Here is a 20,389-nt window from a genome sequence, read left to right on the forward strand (position 1 = left end):
ATATAACTGTAACCAGTATCTTTTAATAACAGTTAAAAAGTTTTTAAGTATCAATCTGAATTGGGAAAGCAGGACAGGGTGACTGTTGACTCATGCCTATGGTCCTAGCTACTCTGGGCTGAGATCTAAAGATCACAATGGAAAGCCACCAGGGCAGAAGAGTCTGTGAGACTTTAATCTCCATTTATTTATCCCGCAAAAACCAGAGGCAGGATTCAAGTGCCAGCTGTGGAGGAGGGAGACAAGGTAGACTGTGAAGACGGAATTCAAGCTCCAGTGCCAGAACATACACATTAAAAAAGAAAGAGGTTGGGCACCGGTAGCTCAGAACCATAATCCTAGCTACTCAGCCTTGAGCAAAAAGGTCAGGAACAGCGCCCAGGCTCTGACTTCAAGCTCCAGGAACACTAAACACAGACACACACACACACACACACACACACACAGAGAGAGAGAGAGAGAGAGAGAGAGAGAGAGAGAGAGAGAGAGAGAGAGAGAGAGAGAGAGAGAGAGAGAGAGAGAGAGAGAGAGAGAGAGAGAGAGAGAGAGAGAGAGAGAGAGAGAGAGAGAGAGAGAGAGAGAGAGAGAGAGAGAGAGAGAGAGAAAGCAGAAGACAACATCCTTAAAGGAACATGACAAAATTGCAAAAAAGATGACCAAGTGATTTCATTGGTATATTTTATCTCAAACTTCTAAAAAAACCCATCGCCGGTATACTTTCCTTCACAGTGAAATTAATGCTTAGAAATTTTAGAAGATGAGAAAGAGGTTAGGATGAAAAAGCCACCCATTCTATTCTGGTACACTTAATATTCAACTAAAATCTAAGTCCATAAAACTTCCACTGAGTAGTGGGAGTTCTCTACTCATGAGACACAAGTAAACGCAACCTAAATTCTGTTCTCCATGCTAGTCTTCAAAGGTATAAAAAAGGTGTATTCTCCCTATCACCTTTCCTTAGATTTTCATATTCATGATCCATTAACTCTCTAACTTTTTAATACATTAATACTAGCCACTCTTCCCAGGGTTCTCCATAATTTTTATTCCCCTTCTAAAACATGGCCCTGAGTGACAAATATCCTTCAAGTCTTATGAAATCACTGCTGTTTACTATCCAAACATACTTCTAACTCCTGTTTTCCTTGCCCACTAAAAGCAATTCCTGATAAAAATTGCTGAAAATGCCAACACTTTAATCTTCCAACATCTCAAAGCATCAGAGTTAGACATTAAACCATTCTAGCTGCTGGGAGCATGAAGAGAAATGAAACTTCCTGTCTCTGTAACTCCTGAATTTGAGCTTATTTGTTTGAGAATACCATACCTGCACTCACAGCATTATCTGACAACAATTACAAAATCATAAAGAACCCAACAAATAAAAGTGAAGATACCAGGACCCTACATTCACCAAAATAACATGCAGTACTCTATTTGTAGAGTTCTTCAGGGAGAAAAATAAACTCATTTTTAAACACATAGTGTGTTAGTCACAGACAAAGTAGCCTCACTTATGCAAGCATCATTAAGAACAGTGCCTCATATATGGAGTAATTTGCCATGTCCGATGAAGTTATCTCTCCATTCTACTGACCCATGCACTATGGACCTGAAAGTAGGTCAATCCAGTTCTCTCTTAGGTATTCAAAAGTAGTGATAGTGGAACCTATTAGTATCTGATAGGTATGTATGCCAAGACACAATATAACTCTGAAGATGGAGAAAGACAGGTAGAATAAATCTGCTTCTAGAGAAAAAATGATAGAGATGAGTAAAGACTCTTAAATGAGAAACAATAAGGGCTGTGAGAGATGAAGAAAACAGACTGGTCTTCAAAACTTTTCCATATGCATTAGAAGTGCAGGTTTCCTTTTGATCATTACAAACTTTCAAGAATAAGCCTTGGCACAGGCCAAATTTTTCTTAAAAGAGACCCAGAAACACAACAAATCAAAGAAAGATTGGACAAATCGGATTGCATGAAATTGCAGAGCTTCTTGCATGGCAAAGGACATAGTTATCAAGATCAATAGAAAGCCCAGGGATGGGGAGAAGTTCTTCACTAGCCATACAACAGATAAGGGTCTCATATCTAAAACATACCTGAAACTCAAAAAATCAAATCCTCCAACAACAAATCCTCAAAGAAACAACTGCCCAATAAATAAGTGGGCTAAAGACTTAAAGAGAAACTTCTCTGAAGAGGAAATAAGCATGGCCAATAGACACATGTATGCATTATCCTGCCCATGTAATTGTAGCACCTCTGTACAGTATGTTCTCAAATAAAATAAAATTAAATTAAAAAAAAATTGAGATACCACCTCACCCCAGTTAGAATGGCTAGAATCAAGAACTCTAATTAACAACAGATGCTGAAGGGGATATGTGCAGAACCCTACTGCATTGTTAGTGGGAGTGTAAACTTGTTCAACCACTTTGGAAAGTAGTATAGAGGTTCCTCAAAAGATTACATAGAGCTCCCCAATGACCCAGCAATCCTATTTGTGGGCATATACTCAAATGATCACAAACAAGACCATCCTAAAGCTACCAGCACAACTATGTGTTACTGCAGCATTATATACCATAGCTAAGATATGGAACCAACTCAGGCGCCCCTCAGTAGATCAAGAAAATGCAAAAAAAAAAAATAGAAAAAAGGCTAGAATGTACCTCAGCTCAATGGCAAAACATTTGCCTAGCTAGTGCAACATCCTGGGTTCAATGCCCAGTTATCAAAAAACAAAAGGCAGAAAAACAATCAAACAAACAAAAAACAAAAGGCAAAAAATAGCCCTAAATGAACAAAAATACTTTTTGGTCCTGACAGATTTAAATTCACCTAGCCTTGGTTGCCAAACAAAGTGCTAAGCAATTCTTATATTCAACATATATAACAATATAATTTTAATATGTAGCAGTCCTTGTAATTACTTCAGATGCAGAGTAGAGGGATATGAGCAATTATAAGACACAGATCTCTAACTGGCAGCTGGATTCACAAGACAACACACCACACCTGTAGAATATCCCCATGTCCTTAGTATCAAAAATGCACAAGCTAGCTACTGAATCCAAAGTATCCTAGGACTTAATGTTTCCATATACAGACCTCCAGCATGTTTGACTTCGGCTGAGATCTCACTGGGACTAGGGATCCCAAGGGAAGTCTCTGCCTTTTCAATGATATTTGAAGTATCTTGTCCTAGAGAAAAATCAAAATGTGTTGCTCTTTATTACCAAACTAAACAAACTAAATTTCAAAAATGTAATATCAAAGTCCATACATCTAAAATCATGATAGCTATAAGACAGTTTATTTTTAACAATTAAGGTATTAGTCCTTGGAAATATCTCCTTAGTATAACATTTTTTATACAAAAACTCTGATACATCATCACTAAAGAACAGACATTTATAGCAATTCCTAGACTTCATTCTAATAAGAAAATGCTACCAATCTACTTGCGATGTCTACCATCTATCTCATGATCACTTATCTTCAAACAATTAAATCCCTTGAACAAATTTAGAAGGAGATTTATTAACAAAGTCCCTTGTAACAATATAAACACACACAGACAGTAACACAGATCTTCCCCCAGGTTCTCCTAATAACAGCTTCCATAACTGAAGCATAATTCATTGTGGCAGAATCCACCAATCTTCAGATTTCAACAGATTTCAACGGAAACTTTGTCACTTCAAGAAGTATAGATGAAATTACATAGCATGCCACTTGTTAAGAATTTTTTTACACAGCATTTAAGTCCCTCCAGACCCACTTATATTTTATTAAGACTTTTTTTTATTGTTTCTGAATAGTCCATGCTATAAATGTACTTTGGGACTATCACAGAAATAAGATGATTCAGAAAGCTTATGTATAGGTGTTTATGGGAACCAAAGCTTTCTCTTGGGCTACTCAGTTTAGTTTTAAATGTTACTGTTCGGCTGGGAATGTGCCTTTGCAGTAGAAAGATTGCCTAGCATGCATGAAGCCCTCGGTTTGATTCCTCAGTACCACATGCACAGAAACTGGCACTGTGGGTCAAGTGGTAGAGTGCTAGACTTGAGCAAAAAAGCTCAGGGATAGTGCTGTGGCACTGAGCTCAATCCACAGGACTGTCTCAAAACAAGGTATTGTTCTATTCTTTTCCCAAGTAAACTATCTCTTCATTTTCCTAGTGGCAATGTATGAATAATCAAGTTCCCCTGAATTCTGATCAACCTTGTGTTGTCACTATTTTGATTGAACCATTCAAATAGGTATGTAGTGGTACCTCACTGAGCCTTTTAAATTGCATTCCTCTAACAGCTGGGACCAAGGCATCCTTTTATGTGCTTATTTGCTGAGTGTATATTCTTCAGTGAAACATTTATTTGTATCTTTTTGTCATTATCCAATCATTCTGGTTTGGTTTTTATCATTATGTACTACAGAGACTTGAGAACACTGTTTATTGGAGATTTAATTCCTCTACTATATGGCTTGCAAATATTTCATGCTAGTTTATAGTTTATATTTTTCCTGTCTTCCTAGAGTCTTTCCCTGAGCAAGTTTTTCATTGTGAGGAGGTTCATTATCTATTTCCCCTTTTACTGACTATCCTTTAAAATCTTTAATAATCACTTCCTACTAAAATTCTTCCAGAGATTTAATCTATCAAAAAACATTTCTGTCAGAACAGTTTTTTAGGGTTTTGTTTCCTATTTGTAGTGGTGGCCCTAGGGAATAAAAGATGTCCCTAATCCTTTTGCTTTTGTTTTTTAGATAGGGTTTCCCAAATTTGTCTAGGCAAGCCTCAGACCATGAATTTCTTACCTCTGTCTCTCAAGTACCTGAGATTACAGGCATACACTACCATGCTTGCTATCTCTGAAACACTAACTTTTTGTTTGGTCTGCTCTTAAACCTTAATCCTCCTATCTCCTTCTCTGGAGTGTCTAGGATTATAAATATAAAACACTATTCTGGGCCTTTTGCTATTTTTAAAAATATTCATCATAAATATACCAAAATTCTGTTAGTATTGGAACATTTGATGTGACAAAAGAGATGACGATTGACTTATATTTTATATTTACTTTTTTTTTTTACAGTGCTAGCGATAGAACTTAGGACCCCACACATACCAGGGAAGAGCTCCACCATTTGGCTATATCCATTGAATTCCTAGTTTAACATTTATTTTTGCCAGTCCTGGAACTGGAACTCAAGGCCTAGGCACTGTCCTGGAGCTTTTTTTGCTCAAGGCTCGCACTCTAACCCTTGAGAGACAGCCTCACTTCTGGATTTTTCTGTGTATGTGGTATTGAGGAACTGAACAATGGGCTTCATGCATGGTAGGCAAGCACTATCACTAAACCACATTCCCTGCACCTCAGGTCAACTTTTAAGCAGCAATTCAATTACCCAATCTAATTCCTTCCAGAAGAAGAGGAGAATCAAATAGCATGAGAGAATAAATGTATTTCCTCCCCTTTCCTTCACCCTCTTCTCTTGTGCTCTCTCTCTTTCTCTTTCACCCTCCTTCACCCATACACACAGGGACGTATAAACCTATTTTATAGAGAGATGGACTACATGTAGGAAAGAGCCAATATGTGTTTCAAACAGATTTTATAAACATATTAACAACTAAGGCAGAAAGACCAGCACACTACTATAATTAAGATACATACCAAAAATGCTAACAGAAAGGAAAACACCCATTGGAATCAGGAGACATGATTCATACACAAAGAACCAAACACATGTCTAGAGCTTGGAGTGTCAAACCTAGCCTAGAGATATTTTTAATTTATCTATATAGTGCCTAAACTTTTAAATGAGTTCCATGTTTAAAAACCAGTCTTCATACAAAAGTGCAAGTGTCCAATTTCCCTTGAAAACTGAAAGATCTAGCAACAAAGGCTCTATAGTCACTGTTTAATAACTACTTCATGCCAAATAGCTACTGGTCCTTTTAGGCAATGCTCCTGCACCTCAAAATTGGCACTCGCATTCAATTCAATAATTTATGTTATCCTGATTAGCCCCATAGTTATCTGCAAATGCCTGCCATGAGACGTACATCAGACTGTGACAGGTGAAAATGCCAGAGAGAGTGTTCAAGGGTATAAAAACAATCCATGAGAAACCTCAAAGGTATACATGATACTAGTTGCCTGGAGCCATTAAAATACCGGGGAGAAAAAGAATCACGAGGCATGAAATCAGAAGGCAACTTTAAGATACCTTGGAGCTAAGCTGTATGAATACGTGTGTGTGTGTGTGTGTGTGTGTGTGTGTGTGTGTGTGTGTTTGTGTGTTGGATACTATGTGTAATGCATGCACTATATGTAATACATACAAAATATATCATTGTAGAAATGTAATTCATTTAACTTCATATGAGATTAGGACATACTCTGAAACAGGAAACAATGGTAATCTCTGTACTTTGGTCATCACCACCTAAATTTGAATCTACATGAATAAAAATCATTTAGAGGGGCTCGCAAGGTGGCTCAGTGGTACAGTACTTGCCTTGCATGCATGAGGCCCTGGGTTCAATTCCTCAGTACCACGTAAGCAGAAAAAGCCGGAAGTGGCACTGTGGTTCAAGTGGTAGAGTGCTAGACCTACGCTGAAGACTTGAGGGACAGCACCCAAGCCCAGAGTTCAGGCCCCAGAACCGACCAAAAAAGAAAATAAAACATCATCTAGAATGTGTTAGGATGGAAGACAAAGAGTTTATATTATTTATACTGTTAATATTATTAGTAGAAGGAATGTAGATACTCTACTCTCAATAAATCCATCATCTCTCAGCAAACATAAATAAATAACAGGTAGATGAAAGTAAAATTGCATTATTTAATGGTTTCCTAAGTTTTCTGGGTATTTTATGATGGATTGGAAAAGAGAAATATGCCAGTAAATTAAGAAAAAATCAGCCAAAGGGATTCATATTTTTAAGGAACCAAAATGCATATGCTTGTGTCTCTCATTCCTATCATCAGGCTGCCTTTTCCCTCCTTTACCCTTCTCAGCATTCAAGGCTTACCAGCACCTTGCTCCTGCCGACCTCAACTTAGGGAGTACCATGCACCCAGCCAGCACATAGCCACTGCAGATGCCTACAAAGTGTGTTCCCAATGCCTGGGAAATACTTCCCCCTGTGGGGTGGGTCTGGCCAGGTATACTTCTGGGTCCGGGTTCTTCTTTGGTCTGAAGTGGCTGGGCTCTGGTTCATTGAGTTTGGGCACCAACCGGGTGGTTTAAAGTTTGGCTGACCATAGTCACTGGAGTGATGTCAGCTGGGAAAAGGAGATTGGGGGTGTCCATCTGCATTTGTGTTTTGGAAGATGTGACTCTCCAACAGGTACTGAGCGCTAAGTACCCTCACAACTATCCTGAGATCAGGGATTACCGAAGCCACTGCGTTGGCAAGCCCAAATGGACAGAATAGGGCTGTCCAGGCCAGTAGCAAAGTGTTTGCAAGGACGTTTAGTTATATGAATTGGGCAGGAGAAGGTGAAGGAGGACTCACTAGCAAACGCAAAGGCCTTAACAAATTTTAGTAATCCAAGAAAAGAAAAAGAAAAAATGCTGCAAAAAAATAGGTAAAGGGGATTGTAATGTGGCTTAGTGGTAGAGTGCTTGCCTGACATGCATGAAGCCCTGGGTTCGATCCCTCAGTACCACATACACAGAAAAAGCCAGAAGTGATGCTGTGGCTCAAATGGTAGAGCACTAACCTTGAGCAAAAGAACCACAGGGACAGTGCCCAGACACTGAGTTTAAGCCCTAGGACTGGCACAAAAAAATGAGGGGGAGGAGGTTTGCAAAAAGATAAATAAGAGGAGGCCTGAACACCATGGCTCATCCAGCTTATGAGATGGGATAAAGTTGTTGTTTTCTCTCTCTCTCTCTCTCTCTCTCTCTCTCTCTCTCTCTCTCTCTCTCTCTCTCTCTCTCTCTCTCTCTCTCTCTCTCTCTCTCTCTCTCTCTCTCTCTCTCTCTCTCTGTGTGTGTGTGTGTGGTTAATTGGAGATTAATCTCAGATTTTCTGGCCCAAGCTCATCTCGAACTATGATCCCAAAACATTAGACTCCTGATTAGCTAGGATTACAGGCATTAGCCACCTATGCCCAGCTCAGGATAGTTTTAACTCTTAATATGGAACTTAATGGGAAAAGGCAGTAGGTTTCTAAGCAGACGAGTAAGATGCTTTTATTTGTGGTTTTTAAGATGAGCCCCCCTTCCCTCATTAAAAAAGATGCATCTCATTATTTATCCTTCAGTAGTGTAAATGTGTGAAGTCTGGAGTTGTGGAGCTAGAAAGGTATAAGTTTATAAATATAAGGAAAATGGAACTTTTCGGAGGTAAAGAGATTGGATTTTTTTTTTTTTTTTTGGCAGCCTTGGGGCTTGAACTCTGGGCCTGGGCATTGTCCCTGTGCAATTCAGCTCAAGGCTAGCACTCTACCATTTGAGCTACAGCGCCACTTGCGGTTTTCTGGTGGTTTATTGGAGATAAGAGTTTCACAGGTTTCCTGCCAGGGCTGGCTTTGAACCCTGATTCTTGGATCTCAGCTTCTTGAGTAGCTAGGATTACATGCGTGAGCCACCGGCACCTGGAGAGAATTGGATTATGTAAAAATCCAAACATGTGGCTGGGTATCAAACACAGTGGTTAGATGTCTTGCCTAGCATGTGCTAGGAGAGAAAGAGAGCAGAGAGAAAGAAGAAAAAAAGAACAAGAAAAAGGGAGACAGGAGAGAAAAAAAGAGAATCTATGTTTTCTACTGCTTCAGTGATTTCAGTAGAGCCATCATTCTAAATAAACCTTCCCCAGAAATTTTGTTTACTTTTTTGTTTTTGTTTCTGTCTGGTAAGGAAATTGAACCCAAGCTGGTTATTTAGAGATAAGTCTCCGATTTGTCTGCCTGGGCTGGCTTCAAATCTGGATCCTCAGATCTCAATTTCCTTAGGTAGTTATAATTGTAGGCTTAAGCCACTCTAGCTCTGGCCTCTTAACCTTCTGTTTTATCTAGTAGCTGCTAATTTCCTCTTACCTCATTTCTGGGGCTTGAACCCAGGGCCTGGGCATTGCTCTTGAGCTTTTTTGTTCTAGCCTAGGGCCTAGCCACTTGAACCACAGCTCCACTTCCAGATTATTTTTTTGGTGTTTCACTGAAGATGAGTGTCACAGGTGAAAAGCTATTTAAAGAGAACTGTAAAACCAATGTAGTTAAACAATTGTGTCAGAACAGGAGCTCAAAGGATCATACTTTGACGAAAAGGTGCTGGATTCATGGACAAGAGACTCCGACTTTCACCTTCCTTAGATTTAACACAGTAGCAGATACACAGAGACACTAAATAAATGCTGCTTGATACCAGTTCCATTTTGTGTTGCTTATATTAAACCTAACTCACTTTGTGAATGTCAGTTTGGAAGGAAACTATCTTGCAGAAAAGCTTATATGCAAATCTCTAACATCAGACTTGGTTCTCAAACAGAACTTGAGGATGAAGCACAGGCACTTCACAAGCTGGGCCATTTAGAGATGAGGCAGAAGATCTTGCTGGAATACCAACCTGACGCATGTCCATCTCAACCAAATCATCTGGTTCCCATCTGTTTCCTAAGCTAAACCTGCACAGAGATACCCTTTGAAGAAAATCTCTTTGCAATTGAACTATAGACTCAGATTATTTGCCAATTACCATGTAAGAAACAGTGGCCTCATCCTGAAAAATACTGACAAGGATCACCTTAAGTAGATGACCAAAGATACACCCAGGCAATGAGACATCAGAAATTGATATGACATAACTGAGCTTTCTCATTCAGTTATAAAATTAGGCACAAACAAACAAATAAACCAATATATGCCTAGCTGGGTTCCAGTGGCTCACCCATGGAATTCTAGCCAATAAAGAGGCTCAGATCTGATGATGTTGGTCCAAAGCCAGCCCAGAGAGAAAAGTCTATGACATTCATATCTCCAGTGAACACCAGAAAACTAGAAGTGGGTGCTGTAGCTCCAAGTGGTAGAGTGATAGCCTAGAACTAGCTCAAGGAGAGCACCCAGGCCCTGAGTTCAAGCCCCAGGACCAGCCAAAATAAAAAAAAAAACACCCACCCAAGTCACTGGGAGGCTTCCCACAGGATCAGTAGCTGCCCTTTTCAAAAGTGTCAAGCTCATACTAAAGAAAAGACAGTGGAAATGTCACAGACTGGAGGAGGCAGAGGAAGTCTGACAGATCAAGGGAAAGCAGGATCTTGGATGGATCCTGAGTGGGAGAGCCAGTTCTGAGGCTTGAACTCAAGAACTGGGCACTGGCTCTTCACTGTTTCGCTCAAGGCTGGCACTCTACCACTTGAGCCACCGCTTTACTTCAGGCTTTTTGATGGTTTGTTGGAGAGAAGAGACTCACAGTCTTTCCTGCCCAAGCTAGCTTTGAAACTTAATCCTAAAATCTCAGCCTGTTGATGAGTTAGGATTACAAGCATGACCCAACAGCGCCAGCTATATTTTCTGTTTTATCGTGTAATAAAAATAAAAAGATTGTTTTCAAAATACATACTTGGGAGGGAACAAGCTCTGCTTGTACTGTTGACTCTAGTCGTTTTTGTTTTATGCTACAGCTGCAGGGCAGGCCACATGGGCAGGGTGTGGTTCAGGCACAGGCTCAGCCTGCCTAGAACAAGGAGGTACAAATGAGGTGTACGTAGTTCTGACAATAGCTAGTGGTCTTGTTTGGCCTTCTAGTGTAGAGAGCAGAAGGAAATAAAATGAGGAAATAATAGTTGAGGGAACAGTATGTAATCTCATTATGCAATGACAAGATATTTGTTCTTAACCTGTCAAGCAAAAGAGAAAAGGTACATGTTTCTCATCAAGGATTGATACCACCTCAGTGGTCACTTCTCAGTCCTCTTTACAAACAAATCCTAATTTTGTCTCATCATCCATTCTGTTGGTTTCTGTGTTTACATGGGATGTCTGGTGCTGCAACAGCCAACTTGGGATGATGAACTTTAGCATGTGGAGAATATACCCAGTATGGTCAATTCAAAAGATGGTAGGAATATAAATATAAGAAGACAGGCTGGGTGCCAGTGGCTCAGGCCTGTAATCCTAGCTACTCAGGAGGCTGAGATCTGAGGATCATAGTTCAAAGCCAGCCCGGGCAGGAAAACCTGTGAAACTCTTATCTCCAATAAACCATCAGAAAATCAGAAGTGGCCCTGTGGCTAAAGTGGTAGAGTGCTAGCCTTGAGCTGAGTTGCTCAGGGAAAAAGCCCAGACCCAGAGTTCAGTCCCCATGGCTGACAAAACAAAAGACAAAAAAGGAAGACAGTACTGAGCCACTGAATTAATGAATTCTACCATCTCCCTTGTGCTATGGTTATTTATTATTTTTTTTATTTTTTTTTCCAGGGCTGAGGACTGAACCCAGGGCCTTGCACACGCGCCGGGCGGGCACCCTTACCCTGGGCTAAACCCCCTGCCCCACCATGGTTATTATTATGTGAAATAATAAATCTTCCTGTCACTGAAATGAGTTGGGCCTTCTATAATTACACCTAAAAGCAACGAAAATTATGCTTGAGTCCTAAGGGAAAATAAAAGGCATCTAGAAGAAATACAAGAAGAAAAATATAGGTGAAAAATAAAAATAAAGTCTAAAATGCATTAGGTGCGTAGGGCTCTGAAAAATCTTCCAGGCCTGAAGAAACTCACGTGGAGTTTCAGAAGCCAGCTCCAATTTACATTTAACCATCTAAGTCTAGTTGCTATGAAGTTCTTTTAGGCAGTGATCCCTGAGAAGAGGAAGAAAAATGAAAGGGAAATAAAATTGAACAACTGCTAACATCACATTATCTGACCTTTTCCGCTTGATCCCTTAAATATGTATTTTAATGTTTTCGTTTCTTTCATGCATGTGTTTCTAACGCATTTATAAGATTATTTCTTTGTTGCTTTGTATGTCCCTCCCCCACAGTGTAACCCCCGCTTTCACTATATTTGATGTCAGTATAACATGTGGAGGAGATGGGGACAAACAAGTCGTTTAAGGATTCAGGTGGACCTGTTGCAACAATGAGAAGTACAAAATGTCATGTCAAAACCAGCTTTACAATGTCGGTGTGTGGGGGGGAGGGGGGTATGATTGGGTGGGGGGGAGGGGGGAGGCTGGGAAGGGAGGTGAAGGAAAAACAAAGAAAAAAAAAACAATTAGCAATAAAAAAAAAAATTGAACAACTGCCAGTGGAGAAACCAGCTGTACATGATCAATTTCTTTCCATGGAATCTCTATTTGTCTGAAGAGAATTTCTTCATCAGTTCCCTGGCCCCAAGTCTGAGACAGGTATATGTGGAGGAGACAGGACAGGGCAGCCTAGAGATGGACAGTGACTCATCTGGAATGGAAGAAAGAGCTAGCATGTGGCAGAGATTGAGCCCAAAGCTAAGCCTGACTCTGGATCCAGAACCTTCCCAATGCACTGTCGTGCCAGAAATGAAAGCCAAGCTTCAAAGCCACCAAGAGCTGCTTCTAAGCCATTCTGAAAAGTGCCCACATTCACCCAGGCATCCCACCAGAGACCCCAGGTATAGTCCAGCAGAGCACTTGAAAGCAGAAACCCAAGAAGCAAAGCAGGTGGCCTGCATCCAAATTCAAGAAATGTAACTCACTCAATTGTCACTGTGGCCAGGCCTGAGATTTCCAGTCAGTCCACTACACTCTAGCCTGAGGACAGTACCTATTAGGATGAGACCATATAAGACACGGATGAAGGCCCTGTCTGACTGCCACTGCCATTAAGAACAGCGTTATAGATAGGTGCCCATGGCACATGCTTGTAATCCTAATCAGGATGCTGAGATCTGAGGACCATGCTTTGAAGCCAGCCTAGGCAGAAAGGTCAGTGAGGCTCCTTATCTCCAATAAAGCAACAAAAAAGCCAGAAGTGGAGCTGTGACTCAAGTAGCAGAGTGCTAACCTTGAGCAAAAAGCTGAGGGACAATTCTAGGATGGTGGTGTGGGGAAAGACTATTACCACAAGCCCCTTTAGGACAGGTATTCTCACTTATGCCCATTTCCTTCAGAGTATTGCATAGCCCTCACCTTACTGACTTGCCTCTCCCTGTTTCAACACAGGATATTCACTTGGCCAGTCTATCTTGCAGCATCCCGAGCAAAGCAGCTTTTTCTCTGGGGTTTAACCAAGGAGCCAATACTGTCTGTGATTGGTTAACTGTGCACAGTCCAGAATCAAGGATACCTGGGGTCCATCTGGCTTGGCCATCTACTGTTGTAGCTTACAGCGTATTGTTCAACACTTCTGTTTTCTTATAATAGTTCTTGCTCATGGGTTCTAATGGTTACAATAAAATAACTAATAGGGTTACTTGTGTACACACACACACACACACACACCACTGCAACAGTACTACAAAGGAAACAAGGCAACTCAACAGGGAGCTTCAGGACTCAAACATCTACCACATCCTAAGTATTTCCTGTTTCTTCTTAAGTAATTATTAATATTATTCCTATTTTGGTGCCAATACTGGAGAGTGAACTCAGAGCTGGGACACTGAGCCCCACTCAACTGGGGACTGAACTATCCCTAAGCTTTTTTTTTTGTTTTTTGTTTTGGGTCCAGTCATAGGGCCTAAACTCTGGGCCTGAGCAATGTCCCTTAGCTCTTCAGATCAAGGCTAGCACTCTACCACTTGAGCCACAGCACCATTTCCGGCTTATTTCTTTTTTTTACTTATGCGATGCTGAGGAATGGAACCAGGGCCTCATGCATGCAAGACAAGCGCACTACCACTGAGCCACCTTCCTAGCCCCTCCTTAAGCTTTTTCTGCTCGAGGCTAGTGCTATACCATTTGAGCCATACCTCCAGGTCTGGCTTTGTGCAGGTTAATTGGAGATAAAAAACCTCACAGACTTTTCTTTCCAGGCTGGCTTCAAACCAGGACCCTCAGATCTCAGTCTCCTGTATTGCTAGGATTACAGTTGTGAGCCACCCACACCTGGCTGAAATCTTTTTTTTTAACTTGCATGTTTTTTATAACTATTAGATATGGAGATTAGTAATCTCTGCTGCTCTCTTTTGTTCTTAGCTGTATTTTCTTTTTCTTAGCTTCTTCCTTAAATGATTCTTTATTTTATTTATTTATTTATTTTTATTTATTTATTTTTTGGTCAGGGGTCCTGAACTCTGGGCTTGGGCACTATCCCTCAGCTCTTCAGCTCAAGGCAAGTGCTGTACTGCTTGAGTCACAGTGCCACTTCTGGTTTTCTAGTGGTTTATTGGAGATGAGAGTATCATGGACTTTCCTGCCCGGGCTGGCTTTGAACCACGATCCTCAGATCTCAGCCTCCTGAGTAGCTAGGATTACAGGTGTGAGCCACAGGCACCCAGCCCTTAAACAATTCTTGTAGGAACTTCATTCATTAAGAATAGGGCCAAACTATGCAAGGCAGGATTGAACTGGAACAACTAGTTATGAGGAAAGAACTAGGCTTATTTACCCCCTAGCTGTTCCTTCTACTGTAATTACTAGATTTGAAAAAGCAAAACACCTGGCCCCCAAACTAGGAACTGCCCGTTGCTTTAGGTCAAGAAATTGTTACAGGAGTACTTACGGTTTTAATTGTTTGGGGAATGTTTGTGACTTAAGAGCTTGCAAAATAAAATAACTGCGAAGTTCTTCTGTACACCACCTTGCTTGAATCTGCTCTAAAAGAATGCATGTTTTTTACCTTTATAAACCCTGAGCTATTTGAGTTTGGGACTGCTCATTCCCTAGATGAGTTAACCCTGGCTGGTCAATTGAATAAACTATCTTTTAAGATACTGGTCAGCGTCTGTGACTTTGTCCAGGGGGTCAGTCCACTTCATCTGGATGCCCCAGTGAGATCCTATTCTCGCCTGAACAGGATGACTCCTGTCATGACCTGACTCCTGTGTCAGGGGACAGGCCACATGGCCGCACTTAGTGGAAGGCCTTGAGAGACATTCCTCAGTCCCAGGTGCCCTTGCTCTGTGAAACCCCTGAAATGAACTCTGGAGTTTGTTCTACCAGTAAATTTCTGCCTGTCATCATCATGTAAAAACATAAATGAGTTGTTTTAAACTCCCAAGAAAAGTCATCAAGTTTTGGTGTTAGCAAAAACTTGAAAATTAACTAAAGTTCTTCTTCAAAATAATGCAATAATCCTTTACATTTTTGAGAAGTCAGATAATTTGATTACAATGTGAACAGCTTAATGCACTAAAACACCAGATCTTTGGTTTTCTGTAATATCCAAGTTACTATTCACTGGCAGAAATTTCTTCTGTTGTCTGGCCTCAGTCCCTCCTGCTCTTAGAAATTTACTTTCTCCCCTGAACCCCCTTTTCCCTGGGAAAAGAATAGCCATGGGTACAAAACTGTGAAATCAGAAAACAAAACACAATTATTGATAAAGGGAAAAAACCTCCTGGTAAAGAAAAACCCCAGACAAAGGCTGACCAGTAGTCAACTTTTGTCCTTTCCCCATCCTTGATAAAAAAGCAAAAGAACATCGCACCCTTACTCAATTTTACCAAACTGGCAGCTTTGCAAAAGCCTATTGACAACCGAGGCTTATCACCAGCTGCATTAAAGAGCAGTTAGGAGCTTATAATAAAAATAATTTCTAAAGTAGTGTCAATAGCTTTGATAGTATTGATCATGCTGACCAAGTCAAGATTATGTTTTGCCTATGCTTCTGTGAGTCAAGGCTATGTTTCTGCCAAGTTTTGCTTCTATAACCTTGCTTGCTTGCCTTGGTAACAAGGCCTTAAGCCCACCAATTGAAGACCACCGCTGAGTGGTCCCACTATGAGTGACCTATTACAAATGATTACATATGATATTACCATAAAGAACAAATTAATTTAAAGGTCATATAACTGTAACCAATGAAAAATATGCCAAACCTGCCTTGCATGGCTTGTATATATAACTCTATCTAATCTACCCCTATAAAAACACATCCTACCCTGAGCTCAAGGCTGTTCCTACTTTCCCAGTGGAAGGAAGTGGTCCCATGTGGTAGTAATAAAGTTCCTAGCTCGGCAGAGAGTGTGCGGGCAGCCGAGATGCCACAGCCGCCCAGGGTCTCCCAGCCCCCAGGCCCTCGCAACCCCCCGGGCCCCCGCAGGCCCCCGGGCACCGCCCCAACCCCGGAGCCCATGCGGCCCGCTGGGATGCTGCTCCGGCCCAGGCGGCCGCCACCGCTGGTGCTGCCCTCGCCGACAGATCCCATGGGCGAGATGCTGCCGCCAGCTGAGGACGCACCAGGGACCCCACCGCGGGCGGTGGCGCTAGCCCTGAGGCAGGTGCTGCGCACTCCCGCAAAATGTCCTCGCTGCTACAAGTTCCTCAAGAACAAGGTGCCCAAGGCCACTGGCCAAGCGCCCGGGCCCTTGGACGCACAGATCCACGAGCTCATGGGGCTGCTGGGCGACGATGGGCCGGACGAGCGCGCCCGCCGCCGCCCCGCGGGGCAGGGGTGCCCACAGCATGGCCGCCACCCCGCCCCCTCCGCGCCCGCACCAGCCCTAGATGAGCCAGGTAGGCAGGCGGCCGCGGGAGAGGGAAAGGGTCGGCAGGGCAAGGGGGGGGCGTGGGGGGGGGAGGGCGATTGGGGCTGGAGGCTGGAAGGGGCGGCCGGGGCCGGAGGGTCAGAGGCCGGAGGGTGGGCTGCAGCACTGACCCTGCGCTCCCTCCCGCAGCTGCCGCATCGCCCTGGGCCCCTGCCAACCTCTTGCCATCGGCCGCCACACCATCGCTGAATGCTGCCCTGCTGCAGACGCTGACGCACCTGGGCAACATCGTGGGCATGCTGGGCCTGCTGCGAGACCAGCTGCTGACCCGGAACCAGCACGTGGAGCAGCTGCCTGGCTCCTTCGACCAGACCTTGTCCCTGGCCCTGGGCTTCATCCTGGGCAGCGTGGCCACCCTGTGCGGCATCCTGGGCAAGCCGAGCTAGCCACCCCGCCACCCCCCCACCCCCAGCATTCAAGAAAGCCTTTTTGATAAAAAAATAATAATAATAAAGTTCCTAGCACTTTTATCTGGGTTTCGTGAAGTCTCTTTTGGATCCAGGATATAATAGATGTAGGCCCAAGTGAGATCCAGGACCCTGGGCCTTGAGTTCAGGGACTTTGGACTGGTGTCAGAAGAGCCACTCCCTAGGGGACAGCTGTGGAGAGAAGTTCCTAGCAGGAACTTAGAACTCAAAAGCCTCTAGAGGTAAGTTGAAAAGCCTGGCCAGGTATAGTGGAAGGGGCAGAAGGGGAGGTGGGATGCAGCAGAACTCCCAGCCATGGAGGAGTTTGGGATGCGCCTCTCCCCAGTGGAGGCAGATTAGGGTTCTTAACCTGGAGTCTGGCCTCACTTGGGTTCTTATTTGTTCTGTCTGTCTGTTGGAGGTGCCTTCTGCTGCTGTTTGCTTATGCCTGTCTGACCATTTGGTTTGTGTGGCCACCTATCTGTGTCTGTTTTAGTTGACATTTCTGTCTAAATGTCTGAGAACCACAAGCATGGAGAAAGGGATGAGATGGAGAATCTCCTGTTAAACCTATGTCTACAACCCTAACCCCAGATGTTGGAGAAACCTTGGGATGAGGTGGAGAATCTCCTGTCAAACTTAGTTCTCCACTCTGGTGCTGATAAAATTCCAAGGGGAAAGCTTATTTGGCCCAAGCAGGAAAAGTAAGAAACAACTTCTCTTTAAGCTAATTCTGAGATCACTGATATCTTGCTTTTTGTAGAAATGCACCAAACTTCTTTATCCATCACTTTTGGAAATGCTTTTAGAACCCTTTTCTTATTTTCAGGAAAAAGCCAGGGCATATGAGTACTGTTACCCAAGGTCATCTCTGCACTCTCTGCCAGGTAGATTGGCCCTCCCTTAATGTAAAATGGCTGCAGGAGAGCTCCTCTAAACTAACACCTCTCTTCTAGGTTCAGAGAGTTATTTTGGGGCTCTCAGTCACCGAAGTCAGGTACCCTAAACGCCAGAGCTCACCATTCTCTGAAAAAAAAAACCCAGACAATTATTCAAGTTATTAGAATCTGTTATTTTTGTTCATTTGGACATCTCTGGGGGAATAAAAGTTCCAGCTCTGTCTGGGCCTGGTCATAGACCTGCTCTGTTTTGTCTGTGTTGCAGCAGTCAGGACGTGGGCATGGGAGGTTGCAAGACCTTACAAGCTTCAGGCTGCATTTTCCTGCAGAGGCAGCCGGAGGTGAGGGCATAGACAGTTTGAGCCTCGTTTGGACATTTGGCTTGTCCGAACAGTTAAAAAATTGTAAAATGCTCTTGTCTAAAAAGAAAATTGGATAAAAGATAGGCTAGTTCAGTTTCAGGTGACTCCCACCTAGCCTTCCTCCAGCTGAAGGTATTCACAAGGCCAATTGGTAAAATGCATTGCTAAACAAGCAAGCCCTGGGTAAATGAAGCTCAGCAAAGGCACTTTGTTTTACAAATCGTAAATCTTTAGATCAAGATTCTGGACTGATTTTCATTTTTGTGCACTTTAAGTTTTGTATGAGTATGTTGGAACATGTTCAAGATGAAAATCAGCATGCTGTAAAAAAAAGAGTTTAAACTGTAAGGAATGTCATCAGATTTGTATGCCAAATATCTTAAAGGATTATTGTATTGTTTTAAACAGGAAGTTTAGTTAAACTTTCTAAGAATTCTTTAATTTACAAATCAAAATCTGTATTTTAAAATTCGGTATTTTAAAATGCAAAGGTTGTTTACACTGTAATCAAGTTATCTGACTCAACAAAAAGGCATTGGCTGTTTGGGATTTAGTTCCCTCTGCTAAAACTTGGGGATACTATTAGAAATTTAAATATAAAGGTTTATTTAACACTGTCAAAGATTTTACCTGTTCTGTCTAAAACTTTACCTGTTCTGTCTGAAACTATTTCATTCAAGAATCAAGAAAAAAAAAGGGAAAAACTTAGACTCTAATAGAAGAACTGTCTTTTGAGGTGAGGGATGTAGAGGCAGACGTGCAGCTCAGCCAGTCATGCAGGTTGGGACAGACCCTGGGGGGAGTCCACGCATGGTAGAAGAGGGCAAGCTGGCACAAAGGTAGTTCAACTAACCCTGAAGAGTTGGGTGCATGCACATTCCTTAGGAGGGGCTGTATGACCAATCTTTGTCCTGTCCCTTTCTCTTGCAGACAGACACAGGAAACATAATGGTAAAAATGAGTGATGTCATGATCTGATTGGTATTCCTAAAACTGCCACTTGGATGTATTAACTTTGAAAAAGCCTTAAAAATATGGTTAGAAAATTTATTAGTATATGATTTGCTTTCATTGATACTCTGCAATTGGATATGTTTTTTTAAAAGGCATATAGATGGGCTGGGAAGGTGGGTCAGTGGTAAAGCACTTGCCTTGCATGCATGAGGCCCGGGCTCAGTTCTTTAGCACCACATAAGCAGAAAAGAAACAACCAGAAGAGGCACTGTGGCTCAAGTGGTACAGCTCTAGCCTTGAGCTGAAGACCTGAGGGACACCACCTAGGCCCAGAGTTCAGGCCCACAACCAGACACCCCCCACCAAAAAAATAAAAAAGCATATAGGTGTTAAGTCTAGCTTCTTGGTACAGTACTGGTGATTAATTCTTGCATTAACAAAAAATGGTCATTTGAGTTCAAAAGTTTTTAATGTATATCTGTTTTAAAATGAGTAGCCAAGAGGAAATAGTGGTACATATCCTCAAGATTTCAAAGGAGTTTTCAAAATACAAATGAAAACTAAAGTATAAAATGTTAAAGCAGAGATTAATAAAAGGCTTAAATTAGGATTGGTAAGACTTTAGCCCACTTATTTCTTGGGCAGTTGTTTCTTCAAGGTTTGTTGTTGGGTGATTTAACTTTTGAGTTCCAGGTATATTTTAGATATGAGACCCTTGTCCGTTGTATGGCTAGTGAAGATCTTCTCCCAATCCGTGGGCTTTCTGTTGATCTTGCTAGCTATGTACTTTGCCATGCAGAAGCTCTGCAATTTCATGCAATCCCATTTGTCCAACCTTTCTTTGATTTGTTGTATTTCTAGGTCTCTGTTAGGAAAATTTTGGAGACCTGGGTTTCTCTTATTCCATCCTGTAATGTTTTCAGAGTGTCTGCTTTGACTCTGTGGTCTTTGATCCATTTGGAGCTGATTCTGATGCAGGGTGATATATAAAGATCTAGCTTTAGTTTTCTATAAGTAGTTAACCAATTTTGCCAGCACCATTTACTGAAGAGGCTGTCTTTCATTCTATTTTTTTAGCCCTCTTATCGAAGATTACAAAGTTATAGGT

At 42.1% G+C, this 20,389-nt stretch overlaps 1 protein-coding gene across 1 annotated transcript; it reads left to right on the plus strand.

Moving 5' to 3' along the window:
* Positions 1-16,152: 16,152 nt before the first annotated feature.
* Positions 16,153-19,305, plus strand: LOC138840875 (undifferentiated embryonic cell transcription factor 1-like). The gene is made up of 4 exons (XM_070041269.1): positions 16,153-16,627; positions 16,789-17,017; positions 18,231-18,306; positions 19,258-19,305. Exons 1-4 carry the CDS (start codon positions 16,153-16,155, stop codon positions 19,303-19,305), a joined length of 828 nt encoding a protein of 275 aa, XP_069897370.1.
* Positions 19,306-20,389: the final 1,084 nt, after the last annotated feature.

This window comes from Dipodomys merriami, unplaced genomic scaffold, assembly GCF_024711535.1.
Source record: "Dipodomys merriami isolate MVZ:Mamm:240054 unplaced genomic scaffold, mDipMer1.0.p SCAF_3045, whole genome shotgun sequence".
NCBI lineage: Eukaryota > Metazoa > Chordata > Mammalia > Rodentia > Heteromyidae > Dipodomys > Dipodomys merriami.

What these genes read in the sequence shown, in the direction of transcription:
- LOC138840875 (XM_070041269.1), top strand. Translation starts at nt 16,153, where the DNA reads ATGCCACAGCCGCCCAGGGTCTCCCAGCCCCCAGGCCCTCGCAACCCC. An exon ending in ACCAGCCCTAGATGAGCCAG is followed by an intron (nt 16,628 to 16,788) that starts GTAGGCAGGCGG and finishes TCCCTCCCGCAG; the next exon opens with CTGCCGCATCGCCCTGGGCC. An exon ending in CTGGGCAGCGTGGCCACCCT is followed by an intron (nt 17,018 to 18,230) that starts GTGCGGCATCCT and finishes TCTGTGTTGCAG; the next exon opens with CAGTCAGGACGTGGGCATGG.